The sequence below is a fragment of the Leopardus geoffroyi genome, chromosome A2 (assembly GCF_018350155.1).
Source record: "Leopardus geoffroyi isolate Oge1 chromosome A2, O.geoffroyi_Oge1_pat1.0, whole genome shotgun sequence".
In the NCBI taxonomy this organism is placed as follows: domain Eukaryota; kingdom Metazoa; phylum Chordata; class Mammalia; order Carnivora; family Felidae; genus Leopardus; species Leopardus geoffroyi.
This window is the reverse complement of record NC_059331.1, coordinates 109,899,251-109,913,797: the sequence shown is the minus strand read 5'-3', so window position 1 is coordinate 109,913,797 and position 14,547 is coordinate 109,899,251. Positions and strand designations below refer to the sequence as shown.

At 38.0% G+C, this 14,547-nt stretch overlaps 1 protein-coding gene across 1 annotated transcript in view; it reads right to left on the bottom strand.

The window, feature by feature from the left end:
* Positions 1-444: 444 nt before the first annotated feature.
* The window catches only part of TSPAN13 (tetraspanin 13), a 32,814-nt gene continuing 18,711 nt past the window's right edge, over positions 445-14,547 (bottom strand). The window contains exons 2-6 of the mRNA XM_045494999.1: positions 10,076-10,243; positions 9,047-9,127; positions 8,300-8,413; positions 6,953-7,066; positions 445-1,521 (exon numbers count right to left, since the gene is read on the bottom strand). Coding sequence (XP_045350955.1) covers positions 1,447-1,521; positions 6,953-7,066; positions 8,300-8,413; positions 9,047-9,127; positions 10,076-10,243 — 552 coding nt within the window. The 3' untranslated portion in view covers positions 445-1,446. The remainder of the gene's footprint in view (positions 1,522-6,952; positions 7,067-8,299; positions 8,414-9,046; positions 9,128-10,075; positions 10,244-14,547) is intronic.

The following is a 14,547-nucleotide window of genomic DNA, read 5'->3' as shown; positions in this document are numbered from 1 at the left end:
GGTGACACCACCACCAAATGCTCTAAAATTCTATATATCGACCATTTGCCCCCTTTCTTGGCCTAAAACCCATCGCTGTGACAATTACCAATAAAAGACTATATAGCACATAGAATGCAAGAACTTATGAACTGTCAATAACAAGAAGGAACTTACATGTTTTCCACAAATAAATACGAATGACTTCTCTTTTTAAAAAAACGCTATGGAGAATTCTCACTGTGGAGAAAATATTAAACACTGAAACATTTCAAGAAAGATTGTGGGGAGGACTACCAGTAGACATCAATGCTGGGAGTTCATTTCCATGGCTAGATTATACACTACAATGGCAGGACTGGACTGTCGGTCAGAGCGAATAAAGCAATAAAGGAAAGAATTCCATTTCACTGAATTCATTTAGCAATTCTTCCATTAATTTAATTGAAACATTCACACACAAAGAAAGGTTTCCATTCTTTAATTTTTTAACATAATCTACAGAACCACAATACTATTTCAAATTCAAATTATGGGAGCTCACATTCAAATATACTTGGATTTGACGAGTTGCTGTCACAATACTGAGAAAATTCATGAAAAAGGTATTTAACAATTTGTAAGATAATCAAATATCTTTTTGCTACATGGGCCAATGCATTAATAGTAACTTGTTTAAAAATGCAGTCTTTTGGACTTCAAATTATTATAAAAGAATAAGAAGGTTACATAGCTAGACTTTCTCAATTTCCCAAACTCATTACATCTCGAAACCTGAAGCAAATGTTACACATCAGAACATTCATGAGACCATTTCTCCTTTGTACTTACCTGTGAGAATCAAAAACTAAACCACACGTTCCTAAAGACATAGCTATTTCTAGGCTACATTAGTGTAATCATAAAAGACTACTGGAACTAAATTATCACTTTTATGTTAACAATTTTCACAATACAGCTTTCCTAAAAAGACAAAAAAAAAAAAAAAATGGGGGAATTTGGATTTCCCTTACTGAATTTAACCTAACAGAATTTCACCCTTTCTGGCTGTAATAAATGTCAACTCTTCTTTCCAGTAGGAACTATCTACACAGCACAGTGCTACATACAATTAATTATTCCAGTGAGATGTATGTTTAGATTTACAATATGATCAACACAATCGTGCCATACAAAGTTCTTTTGCAGGTAAAAATGCTAAGAAAGGCCACAGTGGACAGTGCCAGACACTGTGAATACAGTAGATTACAGGTACCACTGAGGTTCAGAGGAGACCACGAGTATCTAATTTTTTTCAGCAATGGAAAAGGAAAACATTTAGAGAAACGTAAGAATAAAAAATATATAATTCCACTGTCAATAATGTAACTTTTCAGATACTGCTTCCCTAAACAGGCAAATTAGCTGAACTTTAAGTTAGAGAAAGTGAACAAGATCAGAATATGAAAGATGTTCCTTGTTTTCGCCTCAAAGGAATGCACTAGGATTAGCACGAGGATCTTTCTGGTTCCTGTATCTGTAGGTCAGCCAAACACCCAGGATCTGGAATGGAAGAAAAAAAAAAAAAAAGAAAAAGAAAAAGAAAGAGAAAGTAACAGTTGTATATATTTCTTCAGTGCATCAATACATAATTCTGGACCTCTGAAGCGCTTTGCATTATTTGTTCAAAGAGGAAGAGGTTTCTTTTTCCTTTTAAAGTGTAGTGACTAGCCCAAATTAGAGGCCCTAAGAACAATTACTATGACTACTGTGGTAGGCCAAATAATGGCCTTCCACAGATGTCTGCAACATAATCCCCAGAACCTGACAGAATAGGTTACCTTACATGGTAACAGGGACTATGCAGATGTGATTGGGTTAAAGATCTTGAGACAGGGAGATTATGTGGGTGGGCTGGCTGATGTAATCATAAGAAGGAAGAAGGACAAACAAAATCAGAGTCACAGAGAAAGGGTGATGTGATGACAGATGCAGAGGGGACAGTCAGAGAAAGGATGCTGCACTGCTGCCTTCGACGATGGAGGCTAAGTCCACATGCCGCCTTCGAAGATGGAGGCCACGGCCACAAGCTGCACACTGTAGGAAGCTCTCGAGGCTGCCAAAGGCAAGGAAACAGGCTCTCCCAGAAAGCCTCCAGAAGGAGTCTGCATTTGACACTTCTGACCTCTAGCAGCATAAAATCATAAACCCGTGTTGCTTGAAGCAACTCCAATCGTGGTTATTTGTTAGAGCAGCACTAGGAACCTATTACAAACACTGAATTGTCTGGATAGCTAAAATATCACATATTCTGATAATTCAGAAACAAGCTGAGTTGAGGGAAAATTCAGCAGTAACAAAAACCCCACAGTAACAAATTTTGCTAATGGAGATCATTAAAAAATGTTACAATTCCTACCTCCCGAAGGGCACAAAGATCCGTAATTTTAGAAAAGTACTAAGTTGTTATTGTGCTGTTTCTTACACCAGGTTTACCAAAGCGTTAACCAACATAATTTTTTTTTTTAATTAAGAAATGTGTTCATTCTGTTTCTGCCCTCTCAAAGTTGATTTACTTAAAATAATCAAAAATTCCTAGACTGAAAAGATATAAAAATTTAATGGAACAAAATGAATTTCAAATTATATTTTCCACTTTAGATCTGTAACAACTTTTCACCTAAATTTTGTATATTTGACTTCATTACTACTCATGAGCCCTCTAAACTACTTCTAGAGAATTATGATCACTCCACAATTTTCTCCCTTACCACAATAATAACCCCGGTGTTGTTATAAAATTGACGACCAGCACTGATTAGTTACAACACGTAAGAGCTGATGGAACTACGATCGTTGAGGTGAATCAAGGAAAAATAAGTCTACTTTAAGGAAGTGGAAAGTTTGGGTTGAAATACATACGACAGGGGTAGAAAAGGAATTTACTTAACACATCAAGAGTACTTTGTGACATGCTCTGTTCTTCACACTTTACAAATTCAAACAACTTCCCGAACACCCTACTTGATGGGAACTATCATTATCCTTATTCCACCAGCAAAGGAACTGAGGCCAAGAGAGGCTAAATAACCAAGTGATAGTCACACAGGTCATGAGTGCTAGAACCGTGGTTCAAACCTGGAGTGATGCTCTCAGTGTTTGTGGTTGTATGTGAAATCTGATGTGCTGAAGGCCATTCTCAGGCTTACATTCCACCTACCACTTCAACCAGGCTGGTTGTTACAATGCTGAAATATTTACACACCTGTTGTCAAAGAGCAACTCCATGGACACCCCCCAACCCGCCCAAGCATCATTTCCTTCACTCTGCCTCAGAAATGCTGCACACGGGAAGAGCTTTTGGTGAGAATTTTTGAGGTTTTAATTTTTTTTTTTTTAATGTTTACTTACTTATTCTGAGAGAGAGGGGGAGAGACGGAAGGGCAGAAAAAGAGAATCCCAAGCACGCTCCTTGCTGTCATTGCAGAGCCCAACACAGGGATCCCGCAAATCAGGAGATCATGACTTGAGCAGAAATCAAGAGTTGTATGCTAAACTGACTGCGCCACTCAGACGCCCCTTAAATATTCTGACTATCAGCCCTGGATATATGCCGATAGTGTACGTTACAGTTCTTAGGGGAAACAAAGCAAATGGGTAAAATTAGACCCTCATAATCGGAGGCCACATTTTACTAAAACTTAATTCCTCCAATTCAGCTGTAAGTGACAAAATGAGATAGTCTCTTCCTTTGCCTTATTGTTGAGCCACTATCTCATCTCTCACTTCCAGGGAGTTTGGAAGGGAGGCCACACCCAAAGTGCAAAAAGATCAAAGTTAGATAATGGATTTTAAGCTTACAAAGCTGCTTAAAATGATTTGAAGATTTTCAAGGGTAGCTTTGACTAGAAGGGATCATGAACTCGGCTGATCCTAGAACCTACGTCTAGAATGCAGGTCACCAACATAGAAATTGTGTCACAAGCCTATATGTTATGCTTTATGTTTATTTGTTAAATATAGAAAGACAAAAGGTAATATGCCAAAATATAAAGATTGGTATTTGTAATTTTAGTTAGTAAATACATGTAATTTTTCATCTTCATAATTTTCTGTATTTTCTAAAGTTTCTACAAAGAACGTGTGCTAACTTTTTAACTTTTTTTTTTCAGATTCTAAATGTTGTTTTTAGGGCTTAAGTTTATTTTCAGGCATGATAAATAGTTCAAATCAAATCATTCTGTTTCACCTATGAGAGGAAATCATTGGTTCGGTTAGTTAGCTTCATCCCTATGATTCGGTGAAACACTGAATACAACAAAAAAATGAAAAGTGAGAGTACCTATAAAATGTTTACTATCGGGGCGCCTGGGTGGCTCAGTCGGTTAAGCGTCCGACTTCGGCTCAGGTCACGATCTCGCGGTCCGTGAGTTCGAGCCCCGCGTCGGGCTCTGTGCTGACCGCTCAGAGCCTGGAGCCTGTTTCCGATTCTGTGTCTCCCTCTCTCTCTGCCCCTCCCCCGTTCATGCTCTGTCTCTCTCTGTCTCAAAAATAAATAAACGTTAAAAAAAATTAAAAAAAAAAAAAAAAGTTACTTTAAAAAAAAAAAAAAAAAAGAAAAAAAATAAAAAAAAAAAAAATAAAATGTTTACTATCCAGAAAATATCATGTGGGATAAATTATTTTTAAAATCTCTAACCAGGTTTCAAAGGACATGGTATATAAAATATAAAGCAGGAGTTTATGAAAGAACAATGTCTTCTTAGCTCTTAGATACCTAAGACTCAAGAGTTTATATTCTTAACAGAAATGATAAACAAACAAACAAACAAAAAACAGTAGGAGGAGGGATGAATAGGCAGAACAGAGAAGACCTACAGGGCAGGACAGCAAAAATACTCTGTATGATATTATAATGATGTCATTATAATACATGTCATTATACATTTGTCCAAACCATATGATGTACAAAAGTAAACCCTAACATAAACTATGGACTTTGAGTGATTATGATGTGTCATTGTGGGTTCATCAATTGTAACAATGTCCCACTGTGGTGAGTAATGGTGACAATGGAGGAGATCATGCATGCCTATCTAAGGGCAGGGATATATGGGAATCTCTGTACCTTTCTCTCAGTTTTGCTATGGACCAAAACCTGCTCCAAAAAAATAATAAATAAAGTCTGTTTTTAGAAAATAAAATAGGCGGGGCGCCTGGGTGGCTCAGTTGGTTAAGTGTCCGACTTCGGCTCAGGTCATGATCTCGCAGTCTGTGAGTTCAAGCCCCGCATCAGGCTCTGTGCTGACAGCTCAGAGCCTGGAGCCTGTTTCAGATTCTGTGTCTCCCTCTCTCTGACCCTCCCCCGTTCATGCTCTGTCTCTCTCTGTCTCAAAAAGAATAAATAAACGTTAAAAAAAATTTAAAAAAAAATAGGCATAATTGAAGGTAGTGTAACCTGATGAGAAGAAAACGGAGCTGCTCAACAGAATCAAATTCATGGCACCCATGTGGCTCAGTTGGTTAAGCATCCAACTCTTGATTTCAGCTCAGGTCATGATCTCATGGTTTGTTTTTAAATAAACATTTAAAAAAAAATAAAAAATAAATAAAGAATTAAATTCTCAAAATAAATCCCAAAATATAAAGGAAACCAAGTAGCAAAATCCTGATAATTGTTGAATCTGGCTAATGGGGTAATGGAGATGGCTCATCCCAATTTTTTTCTATCTGTATTTTTAAGTTGTTTCATGGGGAAAAAAATCATACTGATTAAAGGAAAGGAAGAAATAATGCCCAGAATTGTTTTTAAACAATACATCAATTTTCTTGTCTGATGTCACAACCAACCCACTAGACAGCTCTTTCTTGAGAAAAAGTGAAACAGAAAAAATGCTTAGAATAGGAAGAGATGTCAGGGGAGACTTCTTTTAAAAAATGAATATTAACCTTGGTCTTTATCTCCACTTTGTAAATAACAGCCAACTGTGAATTTTTTCTTCTCACGAAGACAAAAAAAAGGAAACTGAAAACAATAAAATATATAACATATATACATGTATATAACATATAAATATATAATATATGTAAATATATTACATAAAAATATATAATATATAGCACATATATAATGTGCTATAGGGGTGCCTGGGTGGCTCAGTCAGTTAAGTGCCTGATTCTTGATTTTGGCTCAGGTCATGATCTCACGGCTCATGAGTCTGAGCCCCATGTCAGGCTCTGCATTGACAGTGCTGTGCCTGTTGGGGATTCTCTCTCTCGCTCGCTCTCTCAAAATAATGTATGAGTTAAAAAAATTTTGATACATATTGCCAACTCAGCTTTATCAAGAAATGTCCACAGAGATTGAGAATTTAATAAAGACAATGCAAAAGGAATTAGCATTCCTCTACAATTATCAAACAATGAGTGTGGTTTTGCTTACAGACACATATATTATCTGTAACTGTATTAATATTAAAAATATATTAATACAAGTTATATAAATAAGAAATTAATAATACTGTTTACCTGTAGGTTTTGGAAGGCTAGGAACAATGGAGGATGGGTTTGGAAGGCAATTTTTCAAAGCTTATCTTTATATGTGCATATGTGTGTATGTGTTATATACTATATATATATTAAACAGTACGAATGTCTTACCTATTCCAAAATTTAAAATTATAATTTATCATACAACTCTATAAATAGAAGAGACTCTAGAAATAAACCAGTCCAAATTCATTTTATTAGTTCATTAAATTTTAAATGATTTAATGACGAAGCATCTCACCCTGTCTAAAGTTCATGCTAGATCTGTGAGGTCTTCTGATTTCAAGCCAGGGTTCAAACAATTATAATACTAAGTCTCAGTAAAAATATTCATCGATACATTCCAAAGTTAAGGGCCATGCTAAGGTAAAATGTAACGCTCTCTCGCCATATAAAATGGATCCCTATGACAAAAGTGGAAAGATAGCGAGTTATTTGCACATACCTCTGTGAAGCTGAAGAAGAGGCCAATGCCACCAACAAATCTCAAAACCTCTCCAGCATATTTTCCTATTATTGGAGCACACAGTGAACATGGGTGGCTGCTTTTGACACAGCTCTATATCAATTTAAAAAAAAAAAAAAAAAAAGAGGACTTTTATTTCAAAGTACAGTTATAAAAAGCCAATAAAAATTGAACCCACATAAAAATGAGTGGCTGGAGTATTATATCCAGTCTGGGCCTTGGCTATTTAGTACTGTCCTAAATTCTTAGATGGCTCGCACAATTCCCACCCCCAGTGTACACACCTTGAGTAATCACCCCCCTTGACTGTGGATGGGATTTGTGAATACGATAGACAGTCACTCCCATGTTTGCGGTGTGTTACATAAGATATCATCTTAACAGAATGGAAATTATCAAGCTGACTTTGATGCTGCCATATTGTGAGAGCAAGAAAACGAGACCTAAGTCCTACAACCACCAGACAGACACCCAATTCTGCCAAGAACCCACTGAGCTTGCCAGAGGACCCTAGGCCTCTGATGAGACTGCAGCCTTGGCCAACACCTTGATTTCCCCCAGGGGAGACCCTAGGTGGAAGACCCAACTAAGCCACACTCACACTTCTGACCCATGGAAACCGAGATAATACACGGGTGTTGTTTGTGTGTTCCACAGCAGTAGAAAGTTAATAATCCCATGAAAGAGGCCTCATTGAGGGACAAGCCAGTTCAGGGCTCAGAGAGATGGTTATAGGAGTTTCCCCAAAATTTTAACACATGTGAACTTCCTAGGAGAGCTAAGCTCCAACTCCAACCTCATACAGGGGTCTGGCCTGGGACAGCAGTATGGCTCTAATTTGTCCATTGCTAGCTCAGCTCCCACACAGAAGGAGCATGAAGTTGTAATGCGGAAGGAGGGAGGGAGGAAATAGGATCCACATATCCTTCCCCCGCGACATTTAAATGGTTAAAAAGCACAATTTAGGATAGACAGGTCTCCTCCCACTACCCTGATATGCTTCAAAACCAAGATATTTGTACGGCTCCTCTGCATCTTGAAGGCTGATGGGCTCTTACTTTTCTTTCACAACTTGTTTTAGGAAGAGTTGAATGGGAATGAATTAGGGGCAGAACCAGAAACATCTGTGTCTGGCAGGGCCCTGGGATATTTAGCACTCTCAGCAGTAGATACTTGAGGACAGACAAATGATACAATAATGTCCATGGTGTATGTACAGCATTTTAAAAATACAACTGAGCATCAGAAAATCCATTTCCTTCATGGTAATCATTATTCATCTGTATGCAATACATCTCCAAAAAATACATTATGCTTTGTACTTACAGCCAGACAGGTGTCATTTGGGTTATAAGTTCGAAACCCACAGCAATTTAAATTTCTCTGGATGTCATTTCGAGCACTTGCTGTATTGTTCCAACCAACTTCGAGAAGCTGACCCTAGAAAATGCATTAGTATATGCATTAAAATGTGTTATCCCTGGACAAAATGTATAAAGCTAGAGACTGCAACTTTTAATACTGAGAGTATCTAAAATAAATACTCTTTGGAAGACCATTAGAAGTTTTCAAAGGGCAAGAACTGAATCTGCAACAAAAATTAAAGCACTGTGTCTATCCCAAGAATGAAAAGTCTCAATTTTTACATGCATTTTTTAAAAAAGCACTTAGTTCAAAAAATTCTCAGACTGAAACAAGACAAATTTTCTATTGCCCCAGAGATCCTTATTCTTTTACCAATTAGAGTTTGGAAAGTCTAGTTGTTAGAATGGAATCACAAATGTTTCATTGCATAATGGTGGGGAAAGACTGGGTGAACATCTTTTAGTAGTAGCACTTTTTACCCAGAGAAGGCAAAATTCTACTTCAAGGATGCAAAAAATAGCAACACCTGATGGTGTGTCAGGGAGCCAATCAGCCCCACGAAGGCAATCAGGAACAAAAGATGTTAGGTATGTGGAGTGAAATGCCATTCTGAGCAAGAAGTTACTTTATATTCCAATCATTTCTCCCCCTTTTTTCTTACACACTCTATGTGGCCTAACAAAGCTGGAGATAAATGCCTTTGCTTACCTGTTGCTCCTCGTTCAGGGCTAAGCAAGCACATGATACAGAAAACTGAACAACAAATACGAGTAAGAGAATAATCATGTACTGAGAATTGAAGTTAAGGCATTTCTCGATACTCTTAAAATAATATAAAATAGAGGTACTGACAACATCAGAATGTACTAGAAGGGATTCAATCAGAAAACAGAACAGATGGCACCTAGAGAAAGTTCAAAAAGAAGACACACAATTGTTATTTTCATTAATACACTGTAGGCATAAGTTCATAATAAAAAATACTAATATTTAACTAACAGCTGATCTACCAGAACTTCATTTAGGTTATAATAAACATTTTTACATGTATAAAACAAGAAATAAGTATAGATAAACATACGTAAGATTTCTTACTATTAAATCTAAAAAACAATCACTGAAATTCTCAACCAAATATTAACCTTCTAGAAAGGGTCTATAGGGGGCGCCTGGGTGGCGCAGTCGGTTAAGCGTCCGACTTCAGCCAGGTCATGATCTCGCGGTCCGTGAGTTCGAGCCCCGCGTCGGGCTCTGGGCTGATGGCTCAGAGCCTGGAGCCTGTTTCCGATTCTGTGTCTCCCTCTCTCTCTGCCCCTCCCCCATTCATGCTCTGTCTCTCTCTGTCCCAAAAATAAATAAATGTTGAAAAAAAAAATTAAAAAAAAAAAAAAGAAAGGGTCTACAGGTCACTGAATCAGTTCAACGTAACTTTGAATTTGCAACACATAAAGAGGACTATACTGAACTCTCAGAATACACTCTTACGATGTGAAAAGGAGAAAATGGAAACATATGAACATACAGTAATTTCACCGTTAAGAAACATTCCTAATGTTGATTACACAACAAATTGTTGTGATTACACAACAAATACACATAGGGCATGCGAGGAGTTGCTGTCTGGCAATTAATTTCCTAATGATAATTCCAAATCCATTGTAAGTTATCGAAAGAATAATCAATAAAGGTAAGAACAAATTCAATTGGGGTAAAAATTCGGCATTTAAAAAAGGATACAAAAAAAAGCAACACCTGATGGTGTTTTACAGCTCCAATCAGCCCCACCAAGGCAATCAGGAACAGGAAAATGCCCACTGCAATGACGACGCCGACCACCCGGAGGCTGGAAATCAGCCCGAAACCAATGCCCCATGCGGCGATTCCAATTAGCAACAGACTAACCAACTGCAAAAACAACCAAAAGGGCCAGGGATGGGGTAGAGGAAAAAGGAAAGAGAAACAGGGGAGCAAAACATCAATTTATATAATAATATCAAGAACATTTTTCAGTATCTTGCAAATGACTGCTCATTACTCAATACTAGAATACACCCAAATCTTAGTAGATAATGTTGTTTTAACAAATCAGTCATGCTTTAAAAAAACTAATAATAATCTATGAAATTATTACAGAGACTCAGAGGTCATCTGGTTTACTAAGCTCTACATGATTTCTCCCTACGCTTTTGAAATAATGGCATATGAAGAACTTCTCAATGCCAATACATCTCAGTCCAACATGTTGATTTCTTCACATGGTAATCACTTATGTTTCCTTCAAAGCCCAGTTGCACTGTAACCTTCCCCATCCCTAATAAACTCTGTTCTTTAAATATGGTTCTACTGTTCCCTTCAACACACTCACATTCTGTCGCCAAGCCTGTCTTTCCTGGGAGACTCAGAGCACCTTGAGAATGGGCCCCCATCTGCTTACCTGTCTATAGCCCTGAAACCTATCTCAGAACCCAGGCCTTATGAACAGTCCAAAATTTCTCAAGGAACTGTTGAAAATAACTTCTTTAGATGTCATTATGTATTCTATTTGAATTCAGACAGTGAAAGATCATTAAAACTCTTAGGACAAAAACAGTGTAAGAGACTTGCACTATTTTGAGTAAAATGGCATTCTGAGCAAGAAGAAATTATTTTACATTCTAATCATTTACTCATAAAATAAAACCAAGTGAGGAGGTAAGTGAAACTTACCTGTAAAACTCAAAGTCACAATTACTTCTTTAAAAGAGCAAATAAAGAGCATGCCTTAGAAAGATTATGATGAACTGATAGAAGATAAAGCTCAAACAGGTATGTGGGAGGGATGGGGTCGGTGTTGTGGGGCAGGAAGGAGACAGTATCTTCAATTCAATTGAGAGCCAACCATTTCTTGGAGCAGGTGACAGTGTAACACAATTGAGAGGAATCAAAATACATAAAATCATAAAATGTACTTTCTAGCACCATTTCAAGACCCAATAAAATTTGTTGTGAAATATAAATCAACAGTCACTCAAATGGATTTTTATTCAAATGTTTTGTTTTCCATATGTAATTACAGTTTATTAACACAAATTTTAAATATCCTGGTATCTAAAAATTCTTACACGTGTCGAGACACAAGCAAAGCTGCCAAACATCGACAAATAGGACACCTATTTGTATTTTTATCAATTTATCATAAAGCAGAACTTGAGAAGGAAAGAAACGGTGTGCAGTGTGACAGAACCAAGTTAGGGAGATACATGGACTCGGTGTTCTCCACTGCAGTTATTATACACAAAAAGCTTTTGTCTTCAGAGGTTGAAGAAGAGGGAAGAAATTCTCAAAAACTTTGCCATCCGGAAGTTGCTTGGTCCCTCTCTCGTTTTCTCCAGTTCTCCTATCAGCAAGCCTGTTTGCTTCTGTCTTGTTTTTATCACTCACTTACCATCTTCTCAGGACCTCAGGCTATCTTGGACTGAGAAAAAGTCTTCTACTCCATCACCAGTGAGCTTATTTCTGACTCTATGGTATCCAAATATAACACGTTTCCTTGCACAAGGTATGGAACGAGGGGAGTTGATGAAGGGACAGCCCTTTGCCTTGCCTACACTCAGCATCCTCACTGCATCGTGGGACCCAACACTTCAGATGCTCCACATTTGCAACACATCACAGTAACCTGCTGTATCAGTCAGGGTTAGCCAGAGCAAGAGAACCAATAGGATATATATTTAGAAACAGAGATGTATTTTAAGGAATTGGCTCATGCAGTTGTGGGGACAGCATGTCCATAATTTGTAGGACAAGGACAGCAGGATGATAATTCAGGCAGGCTTTCTATGATACAGTCTTGAGGCAGAAATCTGTCTTCTTTAAGAAACCTCAGTCTTGGGGCGCCTGGGTGGCCCAGTCAGTTAAGTGTCTGAGTCTTGGTTTTGGCTCAAGTTATAATCTCGCGGGGTTTGTAAATTCGAGCCCAAGTCAGACTCGTGCTGGCAGTATGAAGCTTGTTTGGGATTCTCTCTCCCTCTCTCCCTGTCTCTCTGCCCTATACCCCACTCATGACATCTCTGTCTCTCAAATAAATAAACATTAAAAGAAGAAGAAGAAGAAGAAGAAGAAGAAGAAGAAGAAGAAGAAGAAGAAGAAGAAGAAGAAAAGAAATAAATCTCGGGTTTTGTTCTTAAGGTTTCCAACTGATTGGATGAGGCACACCACAATGGGGGTAATCTGCTTTACTTAAAGTCAATTCAGTGTAAATGTTAAATCTAAAAAGTGCCTTCAAATCAATAGATACACTAGCATTCAATCAAATATTTGGGCACCATAGCCTGGACGTGACACATAAAATAACCATCACACTTCCCAACTTCAGTTCCTAGGTATGATGCCTATTTCCTAATTCAATTAAATTTGGAAGCGGGGTTATCACTCTCTAATTCTTTGAGTCTTAGAGCCAAAAAGATCAGAAGCATGAATAATAGAATAATTACACTTCTTCTAACCCCCTAGTTTGTTTGTTTGTTTGTTTGTTTGTTTGTTTTAATGTGTATTTATTTTTGAAACAGAGAGAGAGCATGAATGGGGAAGGGTCAGAGAGAGAGGGAGACACAGAATCCGAAGCAGGCTCCAGGCTCTGAGCACAGAGACCGACACGGGGTTTGAACTCACGGACCGTGAGATCATGACCTGAGCCGAAATCGGACGCTTAACCGACTGAGCCACCCAAGCGCCCCACTAACCCCCTAGTTTTAAAAAATCCTTTTGGGAATCATATCAAATCCTTACTATGTTGATGAAATTCTTACAAGTCAAATACTCAGTAACAAATGACTAGTGCTCACTATATGCTAAAGGCCAGGGACAAGCCCTACTAGAACAAAGGTGGGCCAATTTTCTCTGTAAAGGGCCAGATAGCGACCATCTGGCCTTGTGGATCACACAGTCTCTGCCACAACTATTCACCTCTGCTACTGTAACACAAAAGCATCAGCAAATGAACGAGCAGGTCTGTGTTCCAATAACACTTCATTTACAGGTACTGAAATTTAAATTCATGTAATTTTTGTATGCACTAAAATATTACTCTTCCTTTAATTTTTTTCAATCATTTGAAAATATAAACCCATTCTTAGCTGACAGTCTACAATAACAGGCAGTGGAATGGATGTGGCCCATGAGCCATGGTTTGCAGGCCCTTGCTCTAGAAGTCAGTGTAGGAGAGAATAAAAAATTACAATGGGACAATCTCTTTATCAGACATTTTTATAGGATGGGTCAGAGGGCATAACAATAATCCAAAAAATCCAGATAAATAGAGGAGGCCAAACACTGCAAAGAAATAGTAAAGGAGTAGGTAGTAAGCCCAAAAAATGACCATACTGTGAATATTATTTTGTAGAACAAAAGAATGAATATTATTTTATGTGGCAAAAGATGTGACTAAATTAAAAATGTTAAAAGGAGGAGCTTATTCAGGATGATCAGGTTGACCCTAAATGTCATCACAAATATCCTGATAAGACAGACGCAGAGGGAGACACAGAGAGGAGTTGGCCACGTAATGACAGAGGCAGAGAGCGGTGTGGCTCCAAGTCAAGGAATGCTGCCAGCCACCTGAAGGTGAAAGAGGCAAGGAAGAGATGCTCCCCCAGGGCTCTCAGAGAGAGTGTAACCCTGATGATGCCTTGACTCCTGAACTGTGGGAATAAATGTCTAATGTTTTTAAGCCACCATGTCTGTGGTAGGTAATTCATCAAAGAAGCCCTAGGAAACTAATATGGAACAATTCACACACCTGGCACTGGACAAGGCAGGAACAACTCGCTTAACAATTACAGTAACCGGCCTAATATTTTACCACTAATGAAATCCTACCATGCAGCTGGAGTGAAGTGTTCAGGGATCCTTGTCAGCACCCTCCTAGCACACCAAATCCTTTATGTACAGCAGCAACATCTCAGCAAAATGAGAAAACTGTCTTCTGCTCTCTCAGCTACCAACTTACAGGCTCATTAATAAGAATCTTTTGCCTTTTGAAAAGTAATGTCCACAAGTAAAAGAGAAAGATACTTTATCACATCTATAAAATATTCTAGGTCTCAGGCTAGGCATTATGCTATTATTGGAAACATTATCTAGAACATTCTAGTGGGTATCTCTGCTCTGATTTTTTTTTTTTTTTTGAAGTAGGGGAAGAAACAGCCTACTCCCTTCTATATAGCTCTCTG